Below are 21,936 nucleotides of genomic sequence, written 5' to 3' on the forward strand. Positions count from 1 at the left end.
ACAGAGCCAGAGGGGTGTAGGAAACAGTGAGGGGTGGCGCGGGGAACGGGAGGCAGAGCCAGAGAGATGCAGGGATTGGGGGGGGAGCAGGGTGCGGTGGAGGCACGGGGAATGGGATGCAGAGAACGGGAGGGTCAGAGGGTCTAGGGGCAATGCAGGGGCAAGGAATGGGCAGCACAGAGCTGGGGGGGCAGGGATCGGGGGGAGCAGGGTGCAAGGGCGGCGCAGAGCCAAAAGGTCGCAGGGAAGAGGGAGAGCAGGGGATCTGGGGTGCAGGGGCAGCGTGGGGAACTGGCGGCGCGGAGACAAAGGAGGGCTGGGGCCAGCAGGCCAGCTCCCAGGAACACACAACCAGAGCCGAGCTGCCACGGCCTTTTAAAATCAGCAGGGCCATGTCACGCCATCCTGGCATCCCGCCCCGCCTCCTTACGCCAGAGCTACACACAGGCAGCCCGGTGGCAAGAAGAATCACTGTTCTTCCCCCTTCCCAGCGGCGCTCTGCTCCTCCGGCGGCCGGCAGAATGGATGGGGCCGCGCTGCCTGTAGTGCAGACTTCCGCCAGCCAGTCACAACTGCCCACTGGGCCAGTCCGCCCCTGCACTCGCCAGCTGGTAAAATCTACTCGCCACAGGCGAGCGGGCGAGTGTATTTGTCGAGCCCTGCTGAGGATTGACAGTACTGTAACTTGCTGTGCTTGAGGGTGTTTTTTCACACCCCTGAGCCAGAAAGCCTGCAGCACAGTAAAGTTACAGTGTAGATATAGCCTTAGTTCGATTGGAGGGAAACAGATTCAGAGCGAAGAGGTAAAAAAGGCCGAGGGATTCTGCATTAGCAGATCTTCATGCAGGATCCGACTTCATTGTATTGGTGTTTTTCTAATATAAAGCATTTAGTCTGCTTTTGTAGCTAAGTGTTAATAATCTGCCCTCTTCCTAGAGTTCTGCCGAGGTTATTGGAGTATTTTTAAAGAGTGCGGATTAGATTAAATTGGAGTGAGGCCTTCATAAGTTCAAGATCAGGCTCTGAACTGCTGTCATTTTCAGAATAAACTGAAAAAAAATACTTGTTTCTTTCTGTTGCAGCCATCTTATGAGTAAAGTAGAACAATCCAAGGTTAAAAGACAGAACTGTGATTTTATTTTAGTTGGTGTTGCTAAGAAGCTGCTTTTATGTTATTTACTCTCTTACGCCACATCTGCATTATCAAGTTTTGTTGCCAAAAACTGCCTTTTGCGATACAACAGTGAGAGCCTACACACTGCAATGGGACTTTTGTCAGGAAATCTCCCAGTTTTGCTGACAAAAAACTTCCTCGGTAGACTTTTTTCTGTTCTCCACACTTTATTATCTACAAAGAGCCAGTGTAGACACTACCATTCATTTTGTCAACAGAGCTGGCTTCTGTTCCACCAGTATCTCACAATGCCTGCTCTGATTGCTATGCTCAATGTTTTGATCTCTACTGAAACAAAATACAGGACTATGTAGCACTTTAAAGACTAACAAGATGGTTTATTAGATGATGAGCTTTCGTGGGCCAGACCTACTTCCTCAGATAAAATAGTGGAAGAAAATAGTCACAACCATATATACCAAAGGATACAATTTAAAAAAGTGAACACATATGAAAAGGACAAATCACATTTCAGAACAGAAGGGGGATGCGGGGGGGGGGGGGGGGGGGGGGGGGGGGGGGGGGGAGGAAGGAAGGTAAATGCCTGTGAGTTAATATTATTAGAGGTGGGGGAGGGTAGATGTCTGTGAGTTAATGGTATTAGAGGTGATAATTGGGGAAGCTATCTTTGTAATGGGTAAGGTAGTTGGGGTCTTTGTTCAGCTCCCTGCAGCGAGCCCCCCCCCCCCCCGCAGGGGGCTGAACAAAGACCCCAACTATCTTACCCATTACAAAGATAGCTTCCCCAATTATCACCTCTAATACCATTAGCTCACAGGCATTTACCTTCCTTCCCCCCCCCCCGATCTCCCTTCTGTTCTGAAATGTGATTTGTCCTTTTCATGTGTGTTCACTTTTTTTTAATTGTATCCTTTGGTATATATGGTTGTGACTATTTTCTTCCACTATTTTATCTGAGGAAGTGGGTCTGGCCCACGAAAGCTCATCATCTAATAAACCATCTTGTTAGTCTTTAAAGTGCTACATAGTCCTGTATTTTGTTTCAGCTACACCAGACTAACACGGCTACATTTCTATCATTGATCTCTACTGTCCTTCTCAGCACTGCAGGGGGAGGAGGGACAGAATGCTGTGCTGCTGCTCCTGGCAGCAGAGGAGGCTATGGAAATCCCAAGATGTGCAGTTATCAGCTTTGCCTTTACAAAAAACTGCACTGTGGGATACATACTCATAGTGCATTGCTCATACTGTTCATGCAGGTACCCCCAATGTTGACATGATCTGCCAAGAGAGGGAGCAAATGCGAACACCATCTGATAATTTTTGTTTTCAGAACTTTTGGGTGTCTACATAAGTTTTGTGGGCAAAACTTGGTAGGGTAGACAAGGCCTTAGATACTGATCCTGCAAACTGTTATGCAGGTGGAGCTTCCAATGCATAGTTGTGCAGGATTCAGGCTTTAGTGAAGGAATACTGGAGCAAAACAATGAGGATAGGCCTAACTCATGACATTTGCACAATTACACTTCAAAGAAAGTTTACATAGGTCTTAATGGTTTAAGAAAAGGATTCTGTTAACATAATTCTTTTGGAGTGTTGTAGATATCTGAAAACTATAATCTTAGTTTCTTTTAAAAAAAATTCAATGTTACTAATTAACAGGGCTTGACAAACCGTGGCGAAATCTACTCGGCAGCCCTGCACTGCACATGTGCTAGACCCGCATTTTGCATGTGCGCGCGCCACCGGTCAACGGGGTGACCGGCTGAAATCTACTTGCCACGAGCGAGCAGATTCACTGATTTGTCGAGCCCTGCTAATTAATATATGGTAAATTATTAAAACTGGAAGTACTTTACCTTGCATCCTGTTTGGACTTTAAGTTGGATTCCAGACAAATGATTTCCATTAAGTTTTAGAATTTGTTTGGGGAGAGGTATTGGAAACCATTAAGACCACATCTTTACTATCTGGTATATTTCTGGCTCTTCAGAGTATGCCCATTGATTCAGAAGTAGCAAGCACTGGATATGGTGGTAGATGTTTTGTAGGATGAAGACCTTTTTTGCAAGCTCTCTGAAACAAGGATTGGTCAGCAAACTGTGAAGCTAGGTGCTAATGTGTTTCGGGGCTTCTTTTCTTTGAGTTGGTGACTCACACAATGTGAAAATTTCTAACCAGAACTTTACTGTTTGTTACAGGTCTCTGTTGCTCTTGAATAGCATGGATTCTAAACACGCAATTAAAATACCCCTAAGCAACAATCTGATGTTTTACTTCACTTTGTATTTTCAGTAGTATTATCTCCTATTTGTGGTTTTGTTTGCTGTCACTTTATTATTCATTTTTACTCGTCTATGTGTGAGCATTATCAGATGAAGTGGGTTTTACCCACAAAAGCTCGTGATACTATATTTTTTTTGTTAACCTCTAAGGTGCCACAGGACTACTACCTGTTAATCACATTAAGAGCTGACATCACAGAGAAACTGTATAAGCCTGAGTGAATGCCTTTTACTTTATTTTCCAGTATCAGAAAATATTGTATTAATATTTGCAATGAGAGCATGACTATTTCTAGTTGACTCAGATTTGCTTAGCATCTTAAAGCTGAGATAACAGGTATGCAAGAAGCATAGTTCTGTGAACTACAAAAGTCCATAGCATGGTAGCATTTTGGCAAATGCTTCATTTTTTGAGAGCAGCTTTCCCTGAAGATTTAGTCGTTTACGACAAGAATAAATTACTAAATTAGCCTTCTGGTGTGTATTTTTTATGCTTTAGCTTAATGGCCATGACATTGTTTTATTTAGAAGTGTTTTCATTATATCCCATTTTGGTGTGTTTACTAGCTTGGATTGTTAGAAAGGATGGATGATAAAATACATGCACTCCAAGGGCAGTATTAATTATTTTTCTATTAAATAAATATCTTATCCAGCGCACCTTGTTAATTATCCTTTTTTTAATATTTTCTTTTTTCACACCTATGAACTGTTTGCAAATATATATTACTAGAAGACTTTCCTGGTGTTGCCTGGGTCCAGTCCGGCCCAGATCAGCAGGGCCTGCGCAGGCCACCTGCTGGCTTCTCCCCGGGACTGGGGGCTCTGTAGGCCATCTGCCGGCTACTCTCTGGCTGACCTGGAGTGGTGGGGGCTCCCCAGGGCTGGGGCGCTTGCTGCCTCCCTGTAGTCATTTGTGAGTATAACTGTTCCTGTTATCACTCCCTTCCCTTTCCATTTTCTGTGAAACAATTGCATTCCATACCCATCTCATTGTTCTGGCACAATCAAACCCTGGCCTTGCTTTAAGTTATAAGAGAAAAGTGCGGATCAAATTTGGTGGTCCTGGCTTACTGTTTAGGAGGAGTTGCTGAACAAATGGACTCACAGATTGATGGACATACAGACAACCTCTCTACAATATATAGCAGATATCTAGGTTTGTTGCTTGTATTAGTAGTGCACATGCACATATTACCCCAATATTGTTATTGCACATAAGAAAATTCAACCCATACATAGATGAAAGTATTAGAGGGAACACTGGTGTGTACCCACAACGTTTTGCTGTTATGGCTATATTAGTTCGGACTGGAGGACAGGGTTGGAGAGAAATAATAAATCATATCCCTGAGAACACTATGCAACTGCCAACACTACGGAGACATACCTTACACTCGGAGGAGACCCCTTTTGCATTATAGCCTATGTTGTTTGGGAATCTCGTTTAACTATATTGACAAAAGAACTACTTTTGCCAGTATAAGACTCAACTCTATTCCAGATATACCAGCAAAGCTTCTGTAGTGTAGATTGACTCCAAGTGCTACTGTCCTAGTTCACAAAAGTTTATACACTATAGACGTCTATTCCACTTGGTTTATATATTAAAAAAAAAAATCTGTCATCAGTGGTATAATATTGACTCCATCAATGTTACACCAGTGACAAAGATAGCCCATGGTCTTTGAATTAGTGAAGAAGGTATGTATAATTTCTCAATGTATTATAGGATAAAACAATGAAAAATATAAGCATTATTTAACATGTGCCATTGAAGACGGGTATACACTTTACTCTTTGTTACCTTCTCCTTTGTCTTGACTGTCACTTGGGTCTGTGGCACAAATGCAAGAAAACCAGGTGCATTAGGTCTGTAACGCCCAACTTTAAACACTCCCTGTTTAGCTTTCTCTCTTTGTTCTTTTATTTTTCGAAGTTCTTTTTCCTCTTTGTAGCGCTGAAGCATGTCCTTGCGCTCATCACTTTTCTTGATGGCTACATTTGGAATCTGCCCTATGAAAGGATAGAAATGGACATTTAAAAAAATTCTCAGGATACTTTACTGTCTCAAATTTTGTTACCACATGACTAGAATACTAATGTTGCTTAGAAGGTTACATAAGTCATTGGATAAATATTTAGAATTCTCCTATTATGATAAAGGATGGGGCTGAATTGCAGCAGAAGTGCTCATTATTTACTTTGAGATTGAAATTTGTAATTAGGGCTGTCAAGTGATTACAAAAATTAAACACAATTAACTGTGATAAAAAATTTTAATTGCGATTAATCCTGTGTACTGCCCCTTTGAAATGCTGCGGCAGCATTTCAAAGGGGCAGCACTATGGAAGCCTGGAATCAGCTGAAGTCCTCAGCTGACCTCAGGCTCAGTGCAGGTGCCCTTTTTAAATGCAGAGGCAGCGTTTCAAAGGGGCAGCACCCCAGGAGCCTGAGATCAGCTGGAGTCCCCAACTGACCCCGGCTTGGTGCAGTGCTGCCCCTTGGAATGGGCGCCCTGGTGTTTCCAAGGGGCAGCACCATGGGAACCCAGTGTCAGCTAGAGTTCCCAGCTGCCGTGGCGCTTCAAAGGGGCAACACATTAGGAGACAGGGATCAGCTGGAGTGCCCAGCTGATCCCCGGCTCCATGTTGCACTACCCCTTTGAGCAATGGTCCAGCACTTCAAAGGGGCAGTGCAGCATTCACGCCTGTGATTTACAAGTTAAAAAAATTTATGTGTTAATACTTCCCTGCGTTAATCGCAAGCATTAACACACATTAATTGACAGCCCTACCTGTTATGCAAGCACATCTAAGGACTTGTTTATTAACTAGTATTTATTAAATGTAGAGCTAGGAGCAGTGGTCATGGACCAGGGCTCCAATTGTGCTTGGCACTGAATAAACAAACAGTTAAGACAAACATTCTCTGCCCCAAAAAGCTTACAATCGAAGTACAGGATAAGAGTCAACAGATGGATACGGATGATAGAAAAGTTAAATTTATATCCACCCAATGAAATTCAGAGGCAACCCTAAGATAAATGAGGAGCAAATCGGATTCTGTAACATCACAGCAAATTAGATTAAAAGTACTGACAGCAGCCAAAAAACTGAAATGTTTTGTTACTGAGGGGAACAAATCAGATAGTGATTATGTGAGAGATTAAATATGCCAACTTGAAAAACAAAATTCCACTTCCATCTGAAAAGTTTTTAGCTACTATTGATACAAGGATCCCATACAATGACTAAAAAAAATATTTTTCTGTTTTTTTTAGTGTAGTTTGTATTTGACAGTACTGTACAGTTAGTTTTACTGTTTGTTCTATGTAGGTCAGTTTCTCTCTGGTTAAAAGACCTGTAAAAACAGCAAATTTTTTATTTGAATATTCTTTCAACAAGTTTAAAAAGACTGATAATACTGATGTATGAGAGGGAGATAGTATCCTACCATGTAGAACATTGCTCATTGGTTTGTGATTAAACTCCTTTCTTGGGCCACAAGGGGCCAGGAATACTGCAGAGACCACACACAGAATATCATGCAAGTTCTGTGTGCTTGAAAGGGAACAGAAAGGAAAAAAAGAAGGAAGTAATCATACATGGCTAAGAACTTCTCCCTATCAGAATATGCAGCATGGACTAGTCCAGAACAGAGCTGTATCAAAGCCCTCTTCAAGAGAAATCATCATGATGCAGGAATAGGAAATAATGATAGTCTTAGAACATAGAACGTAAGAATGGCCATACTGGGTCAGACCAAAGGTCCATCTAGCTCAGTAGCCTGTCTGCTGACAGTGGCTAGCACCAGGTGCCCCAGAGAGGGTGAACTGAAGACAATGATCAAGCGATTTGTCTCCTGCCATCCTTCTCCAGCCTCTGACAAACAGAGGCCTGGGACACCATTTCTATCTCCTGACTAATAGCCTTTTATGGACCTAACCGCCATGAAATTATCTAACTTCTCTTTAAACTCTGTTATAGTCCTAGCCTCCTCTGGCAAGAAGTTCCACAGGTTGACTTCACGCTGTGTGAAGAAGAACTTTCTTGTATTAGTTTTAAACCTGCTACCCATTAATTTCATTTGGTGTCCTCTAGTTCTTCTATTATCTTCCTTAAAGTTGACCCAAGGTGTGTAGAGAAATGGCTATTTGATGACCATTTTATAAATAAAACTTTACTTAAAAAGGGTCAGTAATAGGTGTTATAAGCAGGGCTTGACAAATCATGTAATCTACTCACCTGTGGCGAGTAGATTACAAGCTGGCACAGCTGGCGACATGTGATCTGCAGTTGCGCAGCTCGCAGAACCGCGCGGCTGGCGAGCGGGGCTCGCTGCTGCTAGGTAAGCCCTGGTTATAAGCATATCTTTCAGATCTACAAGGGTTCATTTCTTCAGTTTTTACAATTTCTAGAAACCCTATTTCTTTGCCACGCCCTGAGCTCAGCTTTTCACAAGGATGAGGCCCCTTGGCTCAGACTCAAACAGGGCTTTTGGGCTCCATCAGGGAGCATGCACTCAAAAGTATTTCCATTGGGATTGTCACTTTGTTTTGAAAGTAAAATGGAATACAGTATCAAATAATCCTGAGTTTATTGTGTAATAGGGATTTTAATTTTAGATTAATCAGATAATCAAATAGTCGATGCAATTTGCACCAACTATTCGATTAGTTGATAAAGGCACCTTAGCTTTTGAAGTATAGCAACAGCCCCAGAGCTATTGCTACACTTCAAAGGCAAAAGCACTGCAAGGAGCAGAGGGCCAGTCCCCCGTCAGCCCCATGCTCCCTGCGGCATTTTAAAGCAGCAGTGCCGTGTGGAGCCCAGGATCTGGCCCTATGGCTCCATGCAGTGCTGCCGCTTAGAAGCACCCCCTTCTCTACTCCTCCCCCGTCTCTTTCTGACAGAGGCAGTAAGGGGGAGATGGAAAGCGACAAGTCGACTAATGTGTCGACTATCCAATAAGCATTTGCTTATTGATTAGTCAACTAGTCGTTCACATCCCTATTGTGTAATAGACAAGTTTGAGATAAAAAACAGACCCAATTGCTCCATTATGCTATATCTTCTTTGAATCTGTTTTATAACTGAGTTCCTGCTTGTCTGCAGAAGTTCACTTAACTTACTATCTTCATATCTCCACCCTTTGTTCTCCTGCTTGGTTCTTTTCCACTCTGCTTCCCTGCAGAGAGTTGGAGAAAGTGACTTGCTCTTGGCTGCTAATCATTAGGAGTAAATGGTTCAGTCACTGGGTTTGCCATTCCCCACCAGCCAGTTCTTATTAAGATACCTTATTCTGACCCTCTGTGACAGCCAGCAATGTGGCACTTCCCCTGTGCCTAGAGCAGGAATCAACCTTACACAATGGACTTGTCTGCACTACTGAGCCTTTGCCAGTATAGCTACCACAGCAGCTGGTTGAGACCCAGTAAGCAAAGTTCTGCCAGCATATCCTCCCCACCAAACAACATTAGTTAAGCCAGCAGTCTCCAAGCATTTTAACCACAAGATCACTTTTTCAATTCAAGTGCAATGTAAGATCTACCTCAAACCCAAATACCCTTGTCCCCCTTTCTTCCCGCCCCAGGTTCCACCCCTTTTCCAAAGCCTCACCCTGCTCACTCCATCCTTCTTCCTCCCCCATCCTCACTCACTTTCACCAGGCTAAGGAAAGGGTTTGAGGTGCAGGCTCTAGTCTTGGGCCAAGGGGTTCAGAGTATGGGAGGGGCTCTGGACTTAGACCAGCAGGGGGAATTGAGGTCCAGGAGGGGGTTCAAAGTGCAAGCTTAGGAAGGAGTTTGGGTGCAGGGGAACTCATGTCTGGCGCAGAAGAATGGGTGCAGGAGGGAGTTCAGAACTGAGACAGATTCAGGATGCAGGCACTGAGACAACTTTTGAGTGGTAGGGCAGTGCCTTGGCCCTGTATCATCCCTGAAAGCAGCTAGCATGTACAGCAGTGGCTCCATGATGCTATGTGCTGCCTCGCATCTACAGGCACTGAGCCCACAGCTTCTACTGACCATGGTTCCCCGTTATTGATCAATTGGAGCTGCAGGAGCAGGGATCTAAAAGCAAAAGCTTATCAGATAGTCGACTAGTCACTTCCTCCACTTGCTGTCTCTATCGAAGGCAGAGGGGGGAGAGGGGGCAGGAGCAAGAGCCGGTGCTGGGGCTAACCGGCTTACAAGCCGGTTCTCCCCAGCACCCTCTTCGTGGGGGGAAGGAGTAGTAGCAGGGACCAGGCATTAGTCAGGAATCAGCTGATTCCTGGCTCACGCCCAGTCCCACACTTTGGTTTTTCAATGTATTAAGAGCCTACTGCCTCTAAACACATTTAAAAATCAGAAGCACAATAGGGGGATGTCATGGTCATGAGGAATGGCCAGCAGCCTGGGGACTAAGGGGTTAACTGTACCTACCCAGGTAGCAGTCATCCAGTAGAAATGCAGATAGGGATTTCAAACTGAGACAAAGGAATTTTTGGGTTTTCCCTCCTTTGTCTCTGGGCAGTTACTCTCCAGATACTGAGAGGGACAGACATCATGTCCCACTCCAAGAAAAGACTATTTACCATCTGTAAGTAGTGAAACATTTAGATAAATCCATTAGGTTTTTTTGTTTTATTGTTTGGGAATAGGAATCTGATGTCTGTGCATTTAGAAATGGGTTTTCCTCTCTTTTGTAACTAAGTTTTGTTCCCATGGCAAAATTCCCCATGAGTTTATTAATTGGTGGCTCTTACCATCTAGCCCAGGGGTCTCCAAACTACGGCCCGGGGGCCGGATGCGGCCCGCGAGGCCCTCTCATCCGGCCCGTGGGGACCTTTTTGGATTCAAAGGCAGAAGAAGTGAGATTGTTTCAAAACCCATTTGAAGCAGATGTGGCCAGTTGCCCAGATGAACTGCAGCTGGAAGTCATTGAGTTGCAAGCAAATGACCTCCTTAGGGACAAGTTCAAAATAGGACTGGTGGGTTTTTACCAGTTTTTGCCCAAGGAAGACTTTCCTAATGTCAAAACTTTTGCATCAAGGTACCTTTCAATCTTTGGAACAACATACCTGTGTGAACAAACATTTTCAAGAATGAAATACGTGAAGAACAATTTGAGAACAAACTTGTCCGATGATAATCTCAGGTCACTGTTGATGTTAGGGACAACAAATCTAAAGCCAGAAATGTCTGCTATTTTGGCATCCAGGAAACAATTTCACCATTCACACTAATACAGGTGTTCATGTGTAGTGTATGAATGTGTTATTAAATAATAACTGAATAAAATAATATTAAATAAATAATTAAAAACAACATCCATGTTTTGATTGTTTTTTATTTGGACCTCACGTGTGTAGTCGGCCCCCGAACTGCTGTTTGATAGTTAATGCGGCCCTCAGGCTGAAAAGTTTGGAGACCCCTGATCTAGCCAGTCCAACTATGCTTGTAACAGGAGTGTTGTGATAATAAAAGTTCTTTCTTTTTTATTTACCTGGTATTGGTTCAGTTCTGTCCTAGAAAATCTGTCTGTGGGACCGGCATGCCTCTTACTAGGGGATAGCAGCCACAGACTGCAGTTTGTATTTTTGCTTTCTTTTTTCAAGCTCTTTGGGTGTCCTGGAGTTGGTTTCAATTGTCCACCCATTTTTGGGTTCAAAAGCACTTGATGGTGGCAGTGGATTTTTATCCCCAAAATCTAGGTTTTTAGGATTGGGGGGAGGGGTTTATACCAAAGCTTGGAAATATAAGGTTTTGGGGTACTTTTTTGGGCCCCCACTTCTGCATTCATTGTGCCCGAGTGGGGAATTAGCCTTGACAGGGGGACCCAGTGTTAGCTGGGACAGCTGATTCCCATCTCGTGCTGGGTTCCCCCACTGCACACCAGCCTTTTAAATATACTAAGAGCTGGTGGGTTAATTAACCTATATTTAACATCCCGAGGAAGTAGTGGTGTCTGCAGGCAAGGACAGCATGTGAAGATGCCCCTGCTCTGCCTTTCTTAGGGGCTGCAAGGACATTAATTACCAGGGCTTGCTGAACTGCAGCGAGTCCTGCTCGCCAGCCGCGTTATCCAGAGATCTGCGCATGCGCAGATCACCCAAACCCAGCTCTTCCAGGTTGCAATCTACTCGCTACGGGCGAGTAGATTGCATTATTTGTCGAGCCCTGTTAATTACCATAGCAGCCACAACAGGTTAGGCATTTTAGAATTTACAATTCAAAGAATCAAATTTAAACATGAGAGAAGTGAAAGTTATGAAATGCACAGACCAGTCAAAAACCAAAAGTAACATACTTCACAAGCAGTAGAAGTAGTAACAACAACCCATGTATGTGTTGGGTTGGGAGGTGAGAGTGAAGGACAGCTGGTGTTTGAGAGAATGAGTGGGGGAAGGAGGGACAACCTGACATCAGCGCCCCACCCTTTCTCCCATACCCTGCACAGCGAGCAGGAGACTCCCGGAGGGGTGGAGGTAGCTCCAAGGCAGAGGGCAGCAGCAGCATGACAGAGGGGAGAGGGGCAAGTGAAGTACCAACACTTGATAACTTCCTGGCCAAACCAGTCAGAATCACCTGTCAAAGGCTCCAAGATCTACCGGTAGATCCTGATCTACTGATTGGTGCCAACTGAGCTAAGCCAACAGAAGCATTCTTCTGTTGATCCAGTTCAATCAAAATCAGGAATTCTGCCAACCTTGCTATGTCTGCTAGTGATGTGTGATTCTTTACCACACTCTTAACCAGCAGCACTTTGTAGCATAGGTGCAAGTATAATCAATCTCAGTAGGTAAAAATAGCAAAAAAATCCTGAATTCTCCACAGTATTTTGCAGACATTAGTAAGTTATAAGCACAGCGCTTGTCCCTCCTCCTCCCCCCAAAAAAAACAACCAGTATGAAGCGGTCTTTATACAAATATGCATAATTTTAAGATGCTTTGGACAAAATACCTCATGTAACCTATCCATTTTAATGTCACAGTCTGCTTAATCTGTATACCTTATTTTGGTGCATGTATCATTCTTATAGGTAAAGTTAGAAATATGGGGTACAGAATGGTTTATGGTTTTAAATGTGCAAATGAAAGCCATCATGGATGTTTCCAATGCTCTGGCAACCTTAACGGCTGGGTGGTCAATTTAATGGCCTGTACACAGCCTGGTTTTATCTCAAGTTTGACCAAACCAACTTATATGGATGTACTTGTTTAAGTAGGTAATTTTCCATGGAAGAGATGGGGACTGTAGAAACAAAGGATTCATGCCCAAAAGGAAGTCTATTTAAACTGGAAAGCTATCAGTCTGTTTGTGTTTGGCTGGCATGACACACCTAAAGGGGAAGCCAGGGATCTGGGTCAGAGTAAAAGATCTTCTCTTACTCTGAAGGTTTGCCCGAAATAAGAACAGTTTTAGGGTACATCTGAAATAAGCTTTAGTGTATTAGCACTAGCTATGCATTTTATTTTATTTTAATTCTGTAACTTACTTTGATCTGCCTGTTTTCACTTGCAACCACTTAAATCCTACTGTTTGTACTTTTCTGGGGGTTGGTTTCCTGGATGCTGTGCCCTTGAACTTCATTCTCCCAGGGCTGAAGTGATGCAGTGTAAGTATGGCTCTTTGGGGTGGGGGTGGTCATCTCAGCTCTGTACCTTGTGTGGGGGAGACCAGACAATCTGGTCCAGCAGGACAGGGTGGCAAGGAACCCCAGAGAACAAGAAGGTGAGTGTCAGTGCCTTCATCGGCACACTGGGAAGCAGCCCCAAAGGGTCTCCTGTGACCGCAGCCTGTCACAAGCGCATCAAAAGGTGTTATAGGTGGTCGTAAGCCAGAGATATAAGCAAAATGATTGAGCTGCTGTCTAGAAAATGTATATAAGTCATTAATCATTTATTGAAACATCTAATTAGAAGCAACTTACAAATTGAATCAATAAAATGTGCCAATAATAAGACATGCATGAAATCCAAAGCAGGCTGAAGAATGAAAAGAAGGAAAGGAAGAATTATATATTAGTCTTTTATTTATCAATTCAGGTAATATTCCGTAGAACTGGATTGTTAGCCAAAGACTCACCTCTCCCATTATCCAATCAATACACTGCTCATCTCCACACACATCCCTACAACTGCAAATGCAGCTTCTTTATCCATAAAGACAGCTTAAAGAAAAGTTAAAAACTGTTCAATGCTGAACAGTACTATAAACTTTTACTCACTCTCTTTAGTGGAAGTCTTTTTCTGAAAGCTCACTTCATTTGTCTCGTCCAGTTGAGGAAGTCTCCTCTCTTTTGAGGACTGGACATTAACATCTGCCAGTCCAAACTGTCTGCCTCTTTCAAATTGCTTGTGTCTGTTCTCCTTTTGAATCAGTGACTTCCTTCGTGCAACTTTTGTTCTCAGGGTTTCTGTGCTCAGATCCTTTCTGTATCGATTGGTAAACTGGGATGTAGCAGCCATCTTAAGTATCCTAAAACAAGGTTACAATGAATTAAGAAACAGACAAATGATCGAGTTATTTTATTGTAATTTTACAATAAAGCTTTTTTGAAGTAGCTACTGAAAGCTTCCAAATGCCTCATTTTTGTTAGAATTTCATTAATGGCTCTTCCCTTCAACAATATGTATCAGACACTAAGGCTGTGTCTACACTGGCATGAATTTCCGGAAATGCTTAAAATGGAATACTATTCCGTTTTCAGTTTTTCCGGAAAAGGAGCGTCTACATTGGCAGGCTGCTTTTCCGGAAAAGCCCTTTTTCCGGAAAAGCGTCTGTGGCAATGTAGACGCGCTTTTCCGGAAAAGAGCCCCGATCGCCATTTTCGCGATCGGGGCTTTTTTCCGGAAAACATACTGGGCTGTCTACACTGGCCCTTTTCCGGAACAGTGTTCCGGAATAAGGACTTATGCCCGAGCGGGAGCAGAATAGTTTTTCCGGAATAGCGGCTGATTTTGTACAGTAGAGCATCGTTGCTTTTCCAGAAATTCAAGGGCCAGTATAGACAGCTCGCAGTTTATTCCGGAAAAGCGGCTGATTTTCCGGAATAAGTGGCCCAGTGTAGACACAGCCTAAATATACTTTTAACCAGGGGATCCTAAGCCACTGTCATGCCACTCTTCTACAGGTTGGATCTCCCTGGCACAGCACTGGTCCCAGATAAGGGATTTTGCCAAACCAAGAGAGGTTATTTCTAGCCTCGCTGCTATCAGCACCCCAACACTGGTCCCTACCCTGCCCCCTTTGCCTGCCAAGCCAGGCAATCCAGCTCACAGGGGGCTCCCACTCTGCTGAGCAGCCCAGCTGGGGCACACCAGGCAGCCTAGCTGAGCAGCCCAGCTGCGGCATGCCACTCCCAGCCCCTCCAGGTAGCTCTGCTACAGCATGCCAAGTTCCCATCCCCACTGGGGCACACCCAGCTTCTCATCTGTGGTGATCTAGGCTCCTGGCCCCCCGGTATCTCACTGCCAGCAGCCTGCTACCCTGTCAGTCCGCAGAGCTCCTAGGCACCAGCCCTCCACCGGGTTTCTCTGGTCCTTAAACATACACAGTCCAATGTTGCCAGACCAGAGACTCCTGGTTTACAGAGGTTCAAACTGTAGTAAGGTAGTCTTTCGCCACCAGACTGGTACTTCCCCCGCTATCCTTACTGGGTGATGTCCTGTGCAATCACACCTGTTCATATCAAGGAATCATACAAGTAAACCAAAACACTGCAGAAGTTACTTCAAAACCATACTGTCACTGGCAATTTAGATGATTAACTTGTGGGGAAAAGGACCTCTTGTTTTGTGAGAGTGCCTAGCACTATGGGGCCACTATAGTTGACTGGAGCCTGTAAATGCTACTGCCCTACAAATAACTATAGACACAAAACTTAAAAAACAACGAACAGTCTAGTAGCTCCTTAAAGACTAACAAAACATGTAGATGGTATCATGAGCTTTCGTGGCCGCAACTCACTTCTTCATTCAGTGTACCCAAAGCCTGAGCCTCACTGCCCAGTGCTGAAGCATGTAACTTAGCTTTGTGGGAGCCCTATACCAGGAGGCCCCAGTCAATTACCCTTCTTGTCACCCCTTCATGGTACCCCTGCACTTACAACCCCCCAATCCTATCTCATGACCAGCTGTGTGCCAAGGCTCACAAACTGCAGACAAACTGCTGAGAAATAAAGCAGATACACTATGAAATTGGTGATTATTCTCCCATAAGATATCAAATGGGGCAACAAAAACAAAGTTATGTTTTGCTACACTGACTAATAAAGAAGTAATCAGAGAGATAGTAGCCTTTGGTATTCCTGTCCTTATATGGCCACCCAAAACATAAGATTTAATGAATGGTTATTTAAAACCATTTTAATTAAACAAATGGTTCTTCTAATCCCAAAGGACGAGACACCCCGCCAGGTCAACGTATCATTCAGGACTCACCCAATAATCACCTTGTTGCCAATACTTTAGTATCTAAAATCTAAAGGTTTATTTATAAAAAAGAAAAGTGAGAGTTAAAATTAGGGATGTTAAATATCGGGTAATTGACTAATCAAATAGTAAATGTATTTGAAGTGTAGCAACAGCCCTAGGAGTCCCCATCTGATCTTGGGTTCCATGCGGTGCTGCCGCTTTGAAACACTGCGAGGAGCTGGCCTCGGGCTGCACATGGCATTTCAAAGCGGCAGTGCTGTGTGGAGCCCAAGGTCTGGCCCCAGGCTCCATACAGTGTGGCTGCTTTGAAGTACTCCCACCTGTTCCCCCCCCCCCCAAAGCAGCAGGGGGGTAGGGGAAGTGACTAGTTGACTAGCCTGTTGACTATCCAATAAGCATTTGCTTATCGGATAGTTGACTAGTTGCTCACATTCCTAATTAAAATTGGTTAAAGGAATCAAATACACACAATAATTGCAAAGTTCTTGGTTCAGGCTTGTAGCAGTGATGGAATAAATTGCTAGCTTGAGTCAAGTCTCTAATTGCTTCCAATCATTGGAAGGGTCTCAATCCCTCAGCTAGAATGCTCCCATAAGTATAAATCCATAGGTCAGAACAGTGTTACCTCTCGGGCACACAGGTGGGCAGCCGCACAGGAGGAAATGAACTGCTGCACACAGGCATGGTTTTGGCTCCACTAATTAGGACCCTGGAGACAACATAGACAGTGCGCTGATGGTGAGGAAATGCAGGATGGATGAGGATCAATGGGGGATCAGAACTAAGTTTGGAGCATTCCGTCCCCAGCTGGGCTGTGTATAACAGCCAGGGAAAGATGCTCGCTGAAGCAGGCAAAGAACAGAGAGTCTGACTCAGTTTCAGTCCCAGCTTTACTGCCTGGGTGCTGGAGGTAGACACACTCCCAACTCCAACTGGGATGGGGTATCAGGCAGAAGAGAGTCTGACTCAGTTTAATTCAGCACCCCCTGCCTGGGTGGTTGCAAGAGACTTAAAGTTCCAGGTTAAGCTGCACAGAGAGGAAGGGGAGGAAGAAGTGAGTCCATTTGTTTTTGAGCCCCAGCTGGGCTGAGAGAAACTGAAATTCTCAGCATTAGCTGCACAGGGGCACCAGACAGAGAAGAATCCAACTCCATTACAGCCCCAGTTAGCTGAGCTGTGGGGCTGGAATGGGAGAAAGTCCAAGCTCCAGCTCTGCTGAAACAGCAGGCAGAAGGGAGCTGGATGCTGGGAGGGAAGAAACAATTTCTGGCCAGAGAATAACTCCAGTAATTGTGCTTCAGAGAGATAGCCGAGTTAGTCTGTAACTGAAATTTAAAAAACAAACAAACAAGAAATAGTCTTGCAGCATCTTAGGGTGTGTCTAGACTACAAGGTTTTGTCGACAAAAGTGGCCTTTTGTTGACAAAACTATACGTGCGTCTACACTACCGCCGAGTTCTATTGACATAACGTCAACAGAACTCGGCAGTTTTGTCAACGGCAGTAAACCTCATTCTACGAGGAATAATGCCTTTTGTCAACAGAGTCCTGTAGGCAGAAGGTGTTATTGCATCTACACTGTTCTTTGCATCTATACTCTCATGTCAACAAAGCAGCTTGCTTTGTTGACAGAACTGGATGTAGTCTAGATGCTCTTTGTCGACAGAAGCTGTCAACAAAGCCTCTGTCTACAAAAGCCTGTAGTCTAGACATACCCTTAGAGACTAACAAAACATGTAGATGGTATCATGAGCTTTCATGGGCACAACTGTGTGTGTGTTTTTTTTTAAAGGAATCCGAATAGTTCATCTCTTCTCCCCAAAGCAGTCTTTAAAATTAGCTTTCTTTAATACTCACAAAAGGGACAATGTCTTTCTGTCTAGGTTTTGCATTAAAAGGCAGTTTTAATCCATGTGTTAATGTGCTCCCTTTACTGAAGGGGCTTTTTAAATTGATGAGGGTTCTCTGTGTATACCAGGTCCTGAGACGCCACCTGCTGCCTCCATAACAAAGGCAGCAGCATGGGACAGCAGGAGTCCCTATGTGTGGAGGGCTGGCTTAAAAGCGGGCTCCTGATGAGTTGACTGCTGCCCTGCATGTAACTGCGGACATTTTTCAGTTACACAGTTCCTCTCGCACATTCAAAAATCTCTAGTAGCAACAATGATCAACATCATCAGATTTTAATCAGATAATGCAGATACATCTGTACCCTCACAATTATATGTTCCCTTGGTTGAGAACCACTGACCTGTATGGATGGGAGAACCCTCCTATGAGCACAGTTTATAATCTGCACCCTTAATATGTTAAATAGTTGCAGGAAGTCATAAAAAACAACAACAATATTTTTGTTGAGTGCGTGATTGTTAGAGACTTGACTAGACTCTAGCAGGCTTGAACATTTAAAATCCCAGGCTCACCTTTTGAAGGCATTGAGCAGGTTTCCTTTGAACCTAATGGTTACGGTAGCCTAAAATAAAGCATTCCAGAACTCCCTCTTTGAGCCTTCGAACAATCCCCCAACCTCATCACCACAAGCAATCTTTCAGACCAAATCACACCCATTCAAAGCAGCACTAGAACAAATATAACACACGCAGACATATGCCCGCCACCTGCGCAACATACATCTCAGGACCTGTAGGCCCTAGACCCGCCTCCCCCAACATGCTGCGTACCTCCTCAAGAGCATCAGACGCTTAGCAAGGACACAGGGGAAGCCACTCGCTCACTATGCTCCCAAACCAACTCCCCCGGGAGAACACTTCTCACCAAGCGGTGGCGTCACAGCTGACGTCTCAGCGCCTCAGTGCTCCCCCCGGCACGAGGCCAGCCAGGGTTACTGAGGGTCATACCCGCCCGAGCCCTGCAGAGACACTGGCTCTCGGAGCCCTTCTTCACCCCGCAGGCCAAGCCAGCGCTCCTTGCACGTAGCGGTGACAGAGCAAGTCCCCTTGGCTGAGCAGAGGCTGCTCCAATCACGCACCGCCAGGGGGCTGCCCCCTCTGCACGCGCCCCCGCCCCGCCATTTGCACGCGCCAGCCTGTTGGTGATGACGTCATTCTGTCGCCCAGAGGATTCTATTGTCATGAATGGTGTTATAGAGAGACGCAGCCCCGCCCCCTCCCCGCCGCTGCCGCCGCCGCCGCCGGGCGCTGGAAGCCAGAGCCCGCTCCTTCCCCCCGGGCCGGCTCCCTTCCCCGCCTCCGGTCTCCCAGGCGCGGGGAGCCGGTTGCCCCTCCCCGCAGGTGTTGGGAGCCCGTTCCTCAAGGACCCCCCTCCCCCCCATCCTTGCCGTTAACGGCTTCCCTCAGCGCTGGATGTCGCCCCTGCAGCGAGCCCGGGCAGGACAACGCCAAGGCACGGAGCCCGTCCCGTGCCGCCGCTGGGGCTGCCCGGCCCTTCATACCTGTGCTGCGCGCGGAGCGACCCAACGGGCGCGACGGCTGCCCAACGTCTCCGCCGCGGAACTGGACCCTCGCCTTAATTCAAACCTCAGCCCACGCGCCTCATTGGCCGAGCCCAGCCCGCCGGAAGCTGCTCATTGGCCAAGCCCAGCGTCCCCTCGGCCGCTCATTGGACATGGCGAGTTCTGTGCCTGCTGCTCACTGGCTGGCGGGAGCGTCTCCCCCTTGCTGCTCATTGGCTGGCAGGCGCGTTCCCTCCGAAGGCCGCGCTGCGGAGCCGTGGGGAGGGGAACGGGCTGTGTCCGCAGCGCCCCCTGGCGCGGGCGGGCGGGCGGCCAGGCGAGGCCAGTGTCCCGACAGACATTCCTATCACCAGCCCCCATTCGCCGCAGCCTTAGGGACCTCACGTGCTAGGACTGTGGTGTCAGCAGGCACTATGCAGCCTGCCACATTCCCGCCCACCTGGGCACATATATGTGCCAACCCTGCACAGCCTTGGTCATGGCTGGGCACTGCATAGCCATGCCATCGCCATGTAGCCTCCGTCATGGCTGGGCACTTGGTAGCTCTGCCAGCCCCCCCCCCCCCTTGCCTGGGCACTATGTGGCTGTGCCAGCCCTCCCTCACCTGGACATTACATGACTGTGCCAGCCCCCTCCCCCCATTTGGCTGGGCACTACGTAGCTGTGCCATTCCCACGTGGCTTTGGCCACCACCAGGTACTGCATGACCATGCCATTCCCGTGGTGCCCTCTGGGCACTGCATACCCTGCAGGACTTTGGTCACTGGTATCTATAGGGCAGTGGTCCCCAACCATTTGGGGTTGCCGGGCGCCAGGGGGCGTGGCCGTTCGCCCGCCAGGCGCCCGGGGGGGCGGGGCCTCCCCATAGCCGCATTCCGGGGCCGGCGCTCTCCCCCCCTCCCCCAAGCGCCACGCGCCCGGGGCCGGCGCTAGCGCTTTCTCCCCCCCCCCATGCGCCGCGGGGGGTGAATCTGCGGCACCCCCGGGGCCGGCGCTCACAGTGCGCCACGCGCCCGGGTCCGCCTCCGGCACCGCGCATGCGCCACGTGCCCGGGGCCAGGCCAGCCCTGAGCACTTGGCGGGCGCTGAGAAATGCCCCCGCGGGCACCGTGTTGGGGACCACGGCTATAGGGTAACTAATCTGTGCTGCAGTTTCTGCTCCCCACAATCCTGTATGTGGAATTTGGGGAGAAGTTGGTGTCATGGCTGTGGGACTGCAGGACTGTCTTGCCCCTTGCACAGGTCTCAGGGGGTAGCCGTGTTAGTCTGTAACTTAAAAAAAATGAGTGGTCCTATAGCACCTTAGAGACTAACAAAAAATATAGCTGGTATCATGAGCTGTTGTGGGCACAACCCTCTTCTTCAGATGAATGGAGCAAGAGGCAGAGAAGGACAAATATAAAGCAGAAATAGAAGTGGGTTGTGCCCACAAAAGTTCATAGTACTATCTGTATTCCCTTGCACAGGGTTTGAGATTAGATTCTCCCCCCTCTCTTCCACTCAATATTTTGCATAATCTACTATATATTTGTGAGAGAAATGGAGTGTCTGTCTGTGTGTCCATCCATCCCAGTCTGTTCAAGAACGTGGATGTCTAGTTCTGGGGCCCCCACTGTAGAAAGGATGTGGACACATTGGAGAGGGTCCAGCAGAGGGCAACCAAAATGATTAGGGGGCTGGAGCATATGACCTATGAGGAGACGCTGAGGGATTTAAGTTTATTTAATCTGCAGAAGAGAAGAGTGAGGGGGGGATTTGATAGCTGCCTTCAACTTGGGGGAAGGGATAGCTCAGTGGTTTGAGCATTAGCCTGCTAAATCCAGGGTTGTAAATTCAATCCTTGTGGAGTCCATTTGGGGCAAAAATTTGTGAGAGATGGTATTTGGTCCTGCTGTGAAGGCAAGGGATTGGACTCAATGACCTTCCAGTTCTAGGAGATAGGCAATCTCCATTAATTTATTTAATTTCCTGAAGGGAGGTTCCAAAGAGGATGGAGAGAGGCTGTTCTCAGTAGTGGCGGATGGCAGAACAAGGAGCAATGGACTTAAGTTACAGTGGAGGAGGTCTAGGTTGGATATTAGGAAAAACTATTTCCCTAGGAGGATGGTGAAGCACTGGGATGGGTTCCCTAGGGAGGTAGTGGAATCTCCATCCCTAGAGGTTTTTAAGTCCCAGCTTGACAAAAGCCCTGGCTGTGATGATTTAGTTAGGGTTGGTCCTGCCTTGGGAAGGGGGTTGGACTCGATGACCTCCTGAGGTCTCTTCCAGCCCTAGGATTCTAACTCCTCCTAAATGGTAAAGAACTAGGACCACCAAATTTGGTATGCAGCTTCCCCTTATTATAACTTACAGCAAGAACAATGGGATGTGCATGGAATGCAATTATTTCTCCTCAAATGGAAAGGGAGAGCTGTGATAGCAGGGACAGTTAAACTCCCAAATGATCATGAGTTGGAGCAGAAAGTATGGAGACAGTTGTGCCACAGAATGATCAGAGGGGGGTAGCTGTAGGATGAAAATTTCTAAGGCAGGCTATATTTTGTTAAGAACATTTATTCTAAATTGGAGTTTGGGATTAGCACCCAGACACAGTACTTAATGGCTTCCTCCCCGCCCCCCTGCACACACACCTAGCCCGGGGTAGAAGACAGTACATGAT

The 21,936-nt window shown here is 46.4% G+C and overlaps 1 protein-coding gene across 6 annotated transcripts in view; it reads right to left on the bottom strand.

Annotated features, from left to right (window-relative positions):
* DLGAP5 (DLG associated protein 5) overlaps positions 1–19,412 on the bottom strand; it is a 57,030-nt gene extending 37,618 nt beyond the window's left edge. For 2 of the 6 annotated variants that reach the window (XM_075926246.1, XM_075926245.1), the window contains exons 1-4: positions 18,526–18,554; positions 16,470–16,553; positions 13,636–13,886; positions 5,228–5,436 (exon numbers count right to left, since the gene is read on the bottom strand). In XM_075926246.1, coding sequence (XP_075782361.1) covers positions 5,228–5,436; positions 13,636–13,886; positions 16,470–16,553; positions 18,526–18,539 — 558 coding nt within the window. In that variant the 5' untranslated portion in view covers positions 18,540–18,554. The other 4 variants (XM_075926248.1, XM_075926250.1, XM_075926247.1 and 1 more) reach the window with 4 other exon arrangements.
* Between the last annotated feature and the right edge of the window lie 2,524 nt (positions 19,413–21,936).

The sequence above is a fragment of the Pelodiscus sinensis genome, chromosome 4, assembly GCF_049634645.1.
Source record: "Pelodiscus sinensis isolate JC-2024 chromosome 4, ASM4963464v1, whole genome shotgun sequence".
NCBI lineage: Eukaryota > Metazoa > Chordata > Testudines > Trionychidae > Pelodiscus > Pelodiscus sinensis.